At 39.6% G+C, this 11530-nt stretch overlaps 1 protein-coding gene across 1 annotated transcript; it reads left to right on the top strand.

Annotated features, from left to right (window-relative positions):
• Positions 1-1351: 1351 nt before the first annotated feature.
• Positions 1352-9611, top strand: LOC119906820 (sialoadhesin-like). Its single transcript, XM_038724213.1, has 9 exons — positions 1352-1676; positions 2928-3257; positions 4475-4638; positions 4829-4955; positions 5573-5608; positions 5852-6196; positions 6313-6546; positions 7171-7452; positions 8532-9611. The coding sequence occupies exons 1-9, from the start codon at positions 1625-1627 to the stop codon at positions 8981-8983; spliced, it is 2022 nt and encodes a 673-aa protein (XP_038580141.1). The 5' UTR covers positions 1352-1624; the 3' UTR covers positions 8984-9611.
• The last annotated feature ends 1919 nt before the right edge of the window (positions 9612-11530 follow it).

Here is an 11530-nt window from a genome sequence, read left to right as displayed (position 1 = left end):
TCTATTTCTGACTTTATCTGTTAAGTAGTGAATAAATAAATAGACAATAGAACATTAGTTAATCCTTAGCCACTAGTCAATTACTTGATTCTGAATGTTCATTTACGACCAGGTGCCCCATGTGATGCAGAATAGACTCTCGTCAGTGGCGAGGACCTTGTCTTGCCACAGGAACAATATAGAGGGCTCTGTGGACAAGGGGGATCACACAAATGCACACACACTGCTAGCACAGAGAAACATTTTTCAATGGATTAGGATTAAGTGCGGCCCTGCCTATCTCTGCAGGCGGGCAAAAACTCCCCAACTGACTGCCTCTCCATCCTCCGCGCACATAGACAATCTCCCGTCCTGTGTTGGATATGTGTGTCCGTCAGCTTTCAGTTTTGCTGACAGGTTCTTTTTCATTATGTCAGTAGTTTGAGATATCCATGTCCTCACATTTTATATCATTGTCATATGTGGGATTAACTTTTTGGAGTCTGATTAGAGGTCTTCTCGTTTCACAATAAAACATGTATTCCCTCCACTGCTTTGGTTGTGACCATAAAAATACAAGTATAGACATGAACACAGAACGTGAAAGGCTTCTTTGTTTGTGTATTTGTACTTCATATTAGTTTTGAAAAATATGACCACCTGTAACAAACCACTTTTAAGAAAATCCCTTAATTGCATTTTTCAAATATGAACACAGATGTGGAGGAAAAATAGGCATTCAATAAAAAGCGTCTAGTCAAAGGATGACAGTCACACCAAACTCCATGCTGGAAACCTCAACTTTTGGACCTGTCTCTTTCACACATAGCTTATTTGGTTGGCTTTTTTCCACCATCTACTGTATTCCCACGATCTTCTTTCACCAAAACACGCCCATGGTGGGTGGTGTGAAAGTAAAGGTTTTATTACAAGTAAGCGCTGCTTAGTCAATCATCCCCCACTGAATGAACACTCCTAATAATTGAGATTAACTGAGATAAAGTGTTATATTTGTGATAATTGTATGTTAAGCATGTGTGTGGTCACCTTTCATGGGTGTGTCCTGCTAAAAGCAACAAGTTGAGGAGCAAAGCATGAATCGGCCATCACCACCGTGGATCTGCTCATTATGAGGGTCTTTTCTGTTTCTCCTCTCCATTATCGGTAAAAATAGCACTTTAAATGACACATTTTTCAATTGAACTGCTATTTTTTCATTTGTTCCGAGAATTAATCGTATAACTAAATTCCTTATCTTATTAGTGTACTTTTGTTCCTTTGCAAACCTTAACTCAAAACCAAAATGTGCTTATGCCGTTAAAGGCACCAAATAATTTTGACCTCTTAAATGTTTTTCTTCCTTTCAGGATGCTGTGTGGGACATGGTCTTCTTCCACAGGGTCCAGTGGAGGCAGTTTTGGGGAAAAATGTTACTTTCAAAACCCTGGTTGATCTCAAACACAACTTCAGCACCTTTGTTTGGTATTTCAACCACGGGAGTGTGCTTGTACCGATTGTCACTGTAACGCCAGTAGGAGAGACAGTGGCTGATGGTTACAAGGGAAGAGTGCAAGTGAACCGGACCAATGGTTTCTTGACCCTGGGGCCACTGGACAAGAAGGACAGAGGGTATTATAATGCTACAATGGTAACTTCTGAAGTGAAAAAGACTGGAGAGACCATGCTCCGAATTCTGGGTGAGTCTGGCTGAGTTTTATTTAAGAGTTGATGACAATTTAAATGAAAAAGCAAAGGTCAAGCAATAGAAATAGGGAAAGAAAACTGTCAAAAGTACAGAAAGTACACTGTATCTGTTTTTAAAATGTTTGTGCAGGAATGTGCAAACATTCCCAGTGTTAAGAATAAAGAATATGTGCAGAAATACAAGTACAGAGATAATAAAAGGTGTGCTTTATGTGACAGATGTGGAGACTATGTTAATGGAATGTACTACACATTATATTGAGGTATGGTCTATGCGTCTTCTTTATCCTCATAATGCCTTTATATTATTATTTATCATTATTATGGAGTAACAAGATTTTTGTCTTACTTTGAACTATTTACATTGAACACAGAAGTCTATGTTTCTTTACCAATTTACTGCACTTTGTGTATGTCTGTGGAGTGCCCTGCATTTAATACATTTCATTTCTCATTTCTCATTTATTTATTTAAGGACAGTGCACATTAATCAACATTTCTGTAAATGTGCCAGTGTTAGCCAGCAGGCTAATTTTCAACTGTAGTCCATTGGCAAGATGTTATACTAGGCACATAATGGCTTAAAAAAAACACATTAAATCACACAGCAATTGATATACAACAATAAAACATAATGCCATAGCACTGGCTCCATTAAAACATAACATCATAAAACATATAACATATAACCATACAGCCATACAACTGTTAGGGTATTAATAAAATTACCATCTAACCATCTATCTAGCATACATATACCAAAAGTTACAGGACAGCTAAAATATAGAGACAGACATACATTATTATTATGAGAGATGTTCACATTTTTGTATGCTCAAAAGCCAGACCTTAAGATGGTGTGAGAATGTATGGTATGAGGTGGAATTTCAAATTCAAAGATTTATTCATCACATACATAGTTGTACATAATTACTGATTATATGCAATGAATTGCTTAGTTAACATCTCCTGAGACGGTGCATAGTGAAAGTATGTTAAAATATAGAGAAAAAAAACGTGTCCAATGTAGTAAATAGTAGAATGTAAGTAAGTAAGTGAAAAGGTACAAAAAATATGGAGTCCGATTTAACAAACAAATTAAACAAAGACACTTCTTTTAACCAATCATTTCCTGATAAGCATTGCTAGATGGAGAGTCAATTTAAACAGAGCAACACAGTAGAATAATCCCATATTTAGTGCTAAACCTGAACCTGAAAGCTTGTTTTTTATTTTTGTTTTAGGATGCTGTGAATGGTATGCACTGCCTGAGGGTCCTCTGGAAGCCGTCTCAGGGACAAATGTGACTTTCAAAACCCTGATTGATCCCAAAGAGGAGATCAATGCCACAGCCTGGTTTTTCAGCAATGGGGGTGAGCTGATGCGTATTGCCACCCTGAGCAGATCACAAGAGAGCATAGTATTTAAGAATTACCAGGGAAGAGTGACCGTAAACCAGACCAACGGGTTCTTGACACTGGGGCCTCTGGCCATGATCGACGGCGGGGATTATTATGTCAACATCCTTACCGGCAAAGGGGTAAAGACTGGAGAGATCAAGCTCCGAGTTCTGGGTGAGCTACTGTGTGTAACTTCAGTTCAGCGATGCATTCCTGCCAACACTTCCATTTGTCCTGGGTTTCTCCTGTATTTCAAGGCCATCTCCCGGCGCCCTCTGGTTTCGATGTTTCTCCCTGGCAATCCAAAATCCGATCCCAAAGGCATGTGCAGAAAGGCCAGCTATTGTCAAAAGGGCAAGATAGCGTTCCACATAAAAAATCTAAAACAATGCGTTGGTCCACCACATTGGTCCAGACTGAAATATCTCAACTGTTGGGTGGATTGTATACAGATATCTGTTTTACCCAGATGATGTCGGCTACTAACTTGGGACAAATTCATGTCCCCCACACAATGAATGTAGTAGGAATAGTGCCAAAACAAATACCTGCAAACCCACATTCCCATCAGCCTCAATTGTAAATTGTGTGCTAGTTACCTCTAACCCCTAACTCTTACTTCTTTCCCTAGGTATTTACCTCACTGAAGCCGTACACTCTAATAGCACTTACTAGTATTTATCGCTGCTCGTACTAGTATCTATTGTCACTTACTTTATTCATGCTTTACTGATGCTTGTATGTTGTAAGTCTCTTTGGATAAAAGAGTCTGCCAAATGAGTAAATGTAAATGTAAATTAGCAATATGTAAGCATGCTAACAATAAACTGATATAGTGAACCCTCTAAACTTTACGTGTACTCAACATGCTGATGGCATGTATTCTGAAGTAAGTATTTAGCTGAAAGCACATCTGTGCATAAGCCTCAAAGAGCTGCTAGCGTGTCTGTAGATTCTTAGTCTTATTAACTAGCTAGCTCAATTATAAGCTTATTATGTAGGCTGACACGTGTTTGTGCTTGCTTATCAGATTGCACAAAAGTGTGTTGTTTCCCATGTTGTTCTTCCTATTCACATATCTGGTTGAAAAAAGCTTGTCATGTCTTGTCATTGCACACAAACACCTGCATTGGTTTCTGTTATATACACCAACAGCTATTAGCCCACATATATGCTGATGATGAAATCTCAGGGCAAAATAGAGCACTGCCTCTTTCTGCCAAACAACTACTGATTTTAGGAAAAGAGATTGATAGTTTCTGGCACTTTTTATCTGCCCCAAAAAAGTACATATGTAGGAGTAGAACCACGAACCCCGGCAATGTTAGTACCACGCATTGAACCATTCAGTGAAACTTTCCCCATTCAAATGACCTTGCTTTTACATGCAGAGCCGGTGTTGAATGTGACCATCAGGGCCAACGTGTCTGAGAGGGTAGAGTTTAACAGCACTGTGGTTCTCACCTGCTCTGCCGAGGGTTCATTCCTCAAATTCTCCTGGACCAACGGCACTGCACCCATCATGGCTGACAACGCAAGACTTGCTATTGAAGAGGTGAGACTTCATGTGTATTTTGATCCCATCAGATTTGAATTTGGACTGGACTGCATTCAAGAAGAATTTGACTGAACCACACAAATTAAAATACTAAATTAATTAATATTGAAAAAAAATTCCTAATCTGTATCTCATTAATTCAATCTCTTATTGTGTCATTCTGTTAATCATTACATTTTAACTGCAGGAGACCACATCCAGTACGCTGACGATCAGTGGTATTCAAAGTACAGACCTGGTTGGTCCCATCTACTGCACAGCTGCAAACCAGCTGGAGATGGAGAAGAGCGCCCCCTTCAACCTCACTGTCATTCGTGAGTACAGTGGCACCCTCTGATACTTAATGGAACATCATGACTTACATAAAAGTTGAAATTTTTTACTATGTACCATATGTGTAAATGTATTTGTAACAAAACACATCAAAGATGAACTTAACAACTGCTTCTTTTGATTGAATTCTGGCAATTTAACATTTCACCTTGCTGAGGTTATGTAGAGGGGTACTCTATGGTCGGCCAGTACGCCATGACATTGCTATTGGGTGTGGTTACAGGTGAATCACACACACCATGTACTAAGAAATGCAACAAACTTCAATCTTTCACACCTTCTGACAAAATTATTTGTGCTCCTATGTCACTGGAAAAGCTGGCATATAGTATGAACAAAAAGTCAGACATATTTTGGGGGACTTTCTCCCGTTTTAGTTCTTTTGTTGGTGGAGCTCAACTGATCTGACAGACTTCATTTCCCAAACTGCTTTCCTGCTGCTGTCATCATCTGTGTTCTCCTAAAGATGTGCAATGTCACCTTTGGACCAGAAGATGTCGCCATGAAATAATGTATTCAGCACTGAAGCACCACTGATGTCATGGCCCAAAATGAAAGTAACTAAAACCTGAAAATTGTTTCTTGTCTTTTTTCTCAGTTCCTCCACCCCTATCTGTGTCAACTACACAGCCTGGTAGGTTGAAAACTTCATTTTGTTAATAGGATGTATAGTATTATAAAAAACCCGAAACAAGATGGCATACTCTTGAAACTGTGCTAAAAAGGGGGTGGAGAGGAGCCACAGATTAATAATTCTGGATCCAATTAACCAATTATTATTATTAAATTGGCATTTCAAATACGCTGTTCATCTTGCTTTGACACTTTGATTGTTATTAAGTGCAAATATTATGTGCCATGCTCCATGTTTCTGCAGGAATAGTGAGCACCTTTTGGTCAGTGACTTTTGAAAATCCAGACCCTTGTGCTCTGAAGGGATCATCAGTACAGTTCAGGTGTTCTTATGACTACCCAGACGGGGAAACTGTCCACAAGAATGAATGGTTCAGAGGGGACATCAAAAATGGCAGATGGAAACGCACTGAGCTCTCAAGTCTTTCTTCATATCAAAATCGTGTGAAATATATCGGTGACCGAGAGCACAATTGTAGCTTAGAACTTTATGACCTACGGGACGATGACACTGGATATTACTACTTCAGATTTGACACAAACACATACGGATGGCGCAGTAAAAGATCTGTGTATTTGTCTTTAACAGGTAGAGTTCCCTGATAATTACTCACTTTGTGTGCTTTGTCAAAATCACGTTTTAATATTTTCTGTTAAGTTTCTGTATATCTAACATCTGTATCTGTTTCTTTAAACTGATCTCAGATCTGACTGCCAGCGTGAAACCTGACAGTGTTAGGGTAGGACAAAATGTGACTCTAACATGTGACACATCCTGCACACTGCCCGGACTAACCCAGATTGTCTGGTACAAAAATGGGCAACCAGTGGCCAAACCACCCCATTTCCAGGCAGGTGCAGGGGATGCTGGGAGTTATACGTGTGCTGTTAAAGGCCAGGAGTTTGTGCAGAGCAATCCTGTGTTTCTGGATGTTCAATGTGAGTATATCAATGATACCGTAATGGGTTCAAAGTTCTCAACTATGCATTATTTATTATTGAAAGATTTCACTTTTACCTAATATCTAATGGACAAGTCAAAGGTTTTTCCGTTTGAAACCATGTTTCTATTATTATCAGTACTTAAGCTTGATGAACTTGACCAACAAGACTTAAAATCTCACTGTACTGTCTTCCATATGTAATTATCGAAGCAAATAATCTTAAATGTTTTGCATTGATTAATTAACTTCGATTTTTTAATGACAATGGACCTCTCTTTCACTGTAATGGCCATCCAAAGCCAGGGTATATAAGTCTGAAACAAAGTTGGTTTCACAGCAGGACAAGTTTACAATATGGTGCTAAAACACCAGCCCACATGGGAGCCAGTTGCTTGTAACAATTTACCCTTTATTAATTATTTTTGGTTGTTTGTCAGTAGTTTTGTTTAATAGGCGTGTGTAGTTTCATCTATACCAGTTTTAGAGCTGCGTATAGAAATGTGTGTCCTCCCAAGCAGACTCATCATAGTCCATCAAACTGAAAATTCAAATATTTTAAACTTGCATTAGAGATCCAGACATGAGTATATGGTGACAGCAGTCTCTGATTTTTGTACAGATGCTCCATTGAACGTGACAATTGAGGTAAATCACAATGGCAGCCTGGCAGAGGGCAGAAGTGTGAACCTGACCTGCAGTAGTGCCGCTAACCCACCAGCAGTGATACACACCTGGTACAGGAGGACTGCTTCCAGCTCCATACTCCAGGTGGGCTCAGGACAGGTGCTGTCTTTACCCTCTCTCGAGCTGTCCAACACTGGAATCTACATATGTCAGGCAAGGAACCGTCTGGGAGAAAACAACTCAACAGAAGTGCTGCTGGAGGTAGATAAATCAGAGAGTGAGTATGCCAGGCAAACTGAAACAAAGAGAGAGTGGGGATCGCATGATGAAGGGCAGATGCAGAGATGTGGAGAGACAGAGAAGTGGGATAAAATGAGAGTGATGAGTGAGATGTGTCAAGATAAAATAAGAAATCATATTTATCTCTACATGATTCGCACATAAGTATTCATTTGATTAAAGTAAGTACTGTATGAACCTAAAAATTAAACTAATAGCTTAAATTAGTGGGTGTGGTGATGGTGCAGTGGATAAAAAACATGCCTGTGGTTTTGGAGACACATTAACCAGAAGAGAGACCCAGTGTGCACATATCATGGCAAAAATATTAAGAATGCAAGACAAAGATGTAAATTGTTTAATTCTCTTTTTAAGGCAACATTTTGATCTACAACATCTTAAACATTGCCTTGAAAAAAAAACAAAAAACAATTTATTTGAAGGACCACTAACCAAACATTATGATGAGGAAGTGTTACTATCAGAAGAAATGATATTAAAAAAATATTAATTTATATTAATTTAAAGATATTTCTTTTTTTTAAATGAGTTCCTCTACCTCCGTGTTGACTCTTCCAAGTGACCCTTCATTCAAACCTGGTAGGTTTGGTGGCAGGTAGTGCTGCTGTGTCTCTCTCTTCTCTCTGAAGTTATTCTAAAGACATCCAACAGAACTCATTGAACCAATGGAAAATAAAACAACAAAACTACATATCGTTATATAGTAGCTTTAATGTGTTCACTAACTTTAATCCCAACCATATCAAAGTGCGCATAAACACACAAATTGCACAGAATGCAGATTATCTTTCTACAAACTTTCTAGAAACTCTTAAATTATGCATATGAATACTATGAACTGGATACGACCTCAAACAATTATGTTTACAAATGTGGTTTGGGTAAGTGATAAATACCATGAACCGATGGCAATATGTCAACCATCACAAATGTGCGATACTGTTTTTATGGTAAACTTATAGATAGATCAAACAACCAATTAAAATTTATCACAATTTATATTTATATCACAATTTAACATTTCATACAACATTATGATGTTCTTGTCACCCACAGGACTGCCAGAGAAGGAAAAGGAAGGTGAGGAACAAAGACCAACATCCCCATATACCACCACATCCTCACATGCCACCACAACACAGAGCAGCAACAGGGATACAAGGGTGGATAATAAGGACTTATTGGACATTCAGTGTGTCTTGTTTGACAAGCTGCAAGCAGAGCTGGTAGAGATGCGGTTGAGCTTAGAGAGGAACCTCCGTCAGATGGAAGGCCGAACACACTCTCTACTGTGGTCCATGACCAGGAGGTTAGAGCGAATGACAGAGGCCATGGACCGCAAATCTGCCCCCTCTCACCAGAGTAAAACCTACTTATCCCTTCACCATTTGCTATCAAGCAGGGTTTTAGCAGTGACCCCTTCCAGCCAACCTCCAGGCATTCTCCCCATGAGTCTCCACACCAGAGCTCAGCGCAAACGTGGAGGTCAGAGAGGAAATCGCTCCTGAAATGGGCTTGTTTAAACTGAAAATGATCGTAATGTAACATAACATAATGTAATTTTCATTCTGAATAATTTGAAATGAACACACTTGGCTTTTACTAAATATTTCTTTACTGTCTTAAGTTTTCCTTTTACAAACACAACTTTATAATAAACTTAATTTTTAAATATATGCATTTGCACTCTAACTGAATTTTGTATACCGTGTAAAGAGGGAAGCCAACATATGCAACAACATATAAGTGCATGTATTGATATAATTTTCCCCTTAAGAACATTATGTGATTAACATGATCTGCAAATAATAATAAACGGCAATCCCAAATGTTAGACATCTAATACTAATGTCTGTTTTTTGGTTGTTTTTTAGTGTTTCATGACTCCAAATCAAGTCTAAGGGTGGAGGGTGTTGGCTGTATAGATAGTAAAGGGATATCTCCTCAAAGCGCTTCCTATAGGCTTCATAGATGGCTGCCTAAGGCATCAAAATTGCATCCAGAAAAAATATACTTTTACTGTAAAACTGTTAAGACCAGTATTCCCAGCGATCAGATCAACTTTACATTGTTCAACTTCAAATAGTGACATTTTCACCATTGTAATAATATTGATAGTGTTGATGCTGCAGGACAATAAAGATAATTTCTCTTAAGATCAAATATTTTTTTCATTGATGTTTTTATAACAAAAACAGATGTCTCTTTACTGGTGATGAGAATATTCAATTCAATTAAATTCAATTTTATTTATATAGCGCCAAATCATAACAACAGTTATCTCACAGCGCTTTTCATAAAAGAGCAGGTCTAGACCGTGACTCTATGATACTATTTACAGAAGCCCAACAGTTCCCACCAAGAGCAAGCACTAGGCGACAGAGGCAAGGAAAAACTTCCTTTTAAGAGGCAGAAACCTCGAGCAGAACAATGGCTCAGGGTGGGCGACCATCTGCCTCGACCGGTTGGGGTGAAGGAGAGAGAGCGAGAGAGAGAGAGAGCGAGAGAGACAGAGGGCAGGAGAGGAACAGAGAGAAAAAGAGAGGGATGGAAGGAGAGAGAGGGGAGGGAGGCAGCCTACACAATATACACACACAGAGGTACAGACAGTAAAGGTGATGTTGCTATAGACTAAATGAAAAATCAACACAGTCTCACTCTCTACTCGTCAAATATCTGACGCGTGGTCAAGGCCCTTTGTCGTCGCCTAAATAAAAACATTTAATGTTTTGTTTCGCACGGGACACAAACCCTGTTCTCCTGCTTCAAGGTCCGGGTTCTGGCCCTCTATCCACCCCAATCACCTCCTTACTTCGTCTTTTCTCTTAAATATCATACTTGCCTTTACCATCAAAAACTGACACAACAGGGCTTCCCTCAATACGTCGAACTATGACGTCAAAGGGATCCCTAGTGCGTCACAAACTGACGATTATGGCTCTTGACCAAGTGTCCATATGTGACGACTTGGGAGTGAGACCGGGTTGGAAAAATGGTAAAGATATTTATAGTAGTGTTAATGATAACAGTCGTAATGTTAATGATTATAATAACAATAATAAAAATAGGACTAGTAACAATAGTCGTTGCAGCTGAGGGTGTCGAGCAGGAACACGGGGGCAGCAGGTGACCCGCAACAACAGATCCAGACTCCACAGCTCCAGAGCCAGAAAACCTGCAGGAAGTGATAGGAGGAGAGAGGAGAGGGACGAGAAAGCACAAGACTACCAGAAAGGGGAGAAGTTGTGTTAGTAACATGCAATAATGGGATGAGGTTGCATACAGAGGGAGAGAAAGTAGAGGAGAGAGGAGCTCAGTGCATCATGGGAAATCCCCCAGCAGTTGAGGCCTGTAGCAGCATAACTAAGGGATGGTTCAGGACTCAGCTGAGCCAGCCCTAACTATAAGCTTTATCAAAGAGGAATGTCTTAAGCCTACTCTTAAATGTGGAGATGGTGTCTGCCTCCTGAACCCAAACTGGAACCACAGGAGAGGAGCTTGATAGCTGAACGCTCTGGCTCCTAGTCTACTTTTGGAGACTCTAGGAACCACAAGTAACCCTGCATTCTGGGAGCGCAGTGCTCTGGTGGGATAGTAAGGTACTATGAGCTCTTTAAGATAAGATGGTGCCTGACCATTAAGAGCTTTGTAGGTAAGAAGGATTTTAAATTCTATTCTGGATTTCACTGGAAGCCAATGCAAAGAAGCTAAAACAGGAGAAATATGATCTCTTTTCCTGGTTCCCGTCAGAACACGAGCTGCAGCATTCTGGATCAGCTGAAGAGTCTTAATGGACTTTTTCGAGCAGCCTGATAATAAGCAATTGCTGTAATCCAGCCTAGAAGTAACAAATGCATGGACTAGTTTTTCTGCATCATGTTTAGACAGGTTGTTCCTGATTTTCGCAATATTACATAGGTCAAAAAAGACATGTCCTGATCAAAGATAACTCCAAGATTCCTCACAGTGGTGCTGGAGGCCAAGGCGATGCCATCCAGGGAAACTATATCTTTAGATAATGCGTCACGGAGGTGCTTAGGCCCCAGAACAATAAC

The sequence above is a fragment of the Micropterus salmoides genome, unplaced genomic scaffold, assembly GCF_014851395.1.
Source record: "Micropterus salmoides isolate LMB-PRFRI ecotype aquatic unplaced genomic scaffold, ASM1485139v1 Ms_hic_scaffold_17, whole genome shotgun sequence".
Classification (NCBI taxonomy): Eukaryota; Metazoa; Chordata; class Actinopteri; order Centrarchiformes; family Centrarchidae; genus Micropterus; species Micropterus salmoides.
The sequence above is the reverse complement of the archived record's forward strand: the minus strand, read 5'-3'. Positions and strand labels throughout refer to the sequence as shown.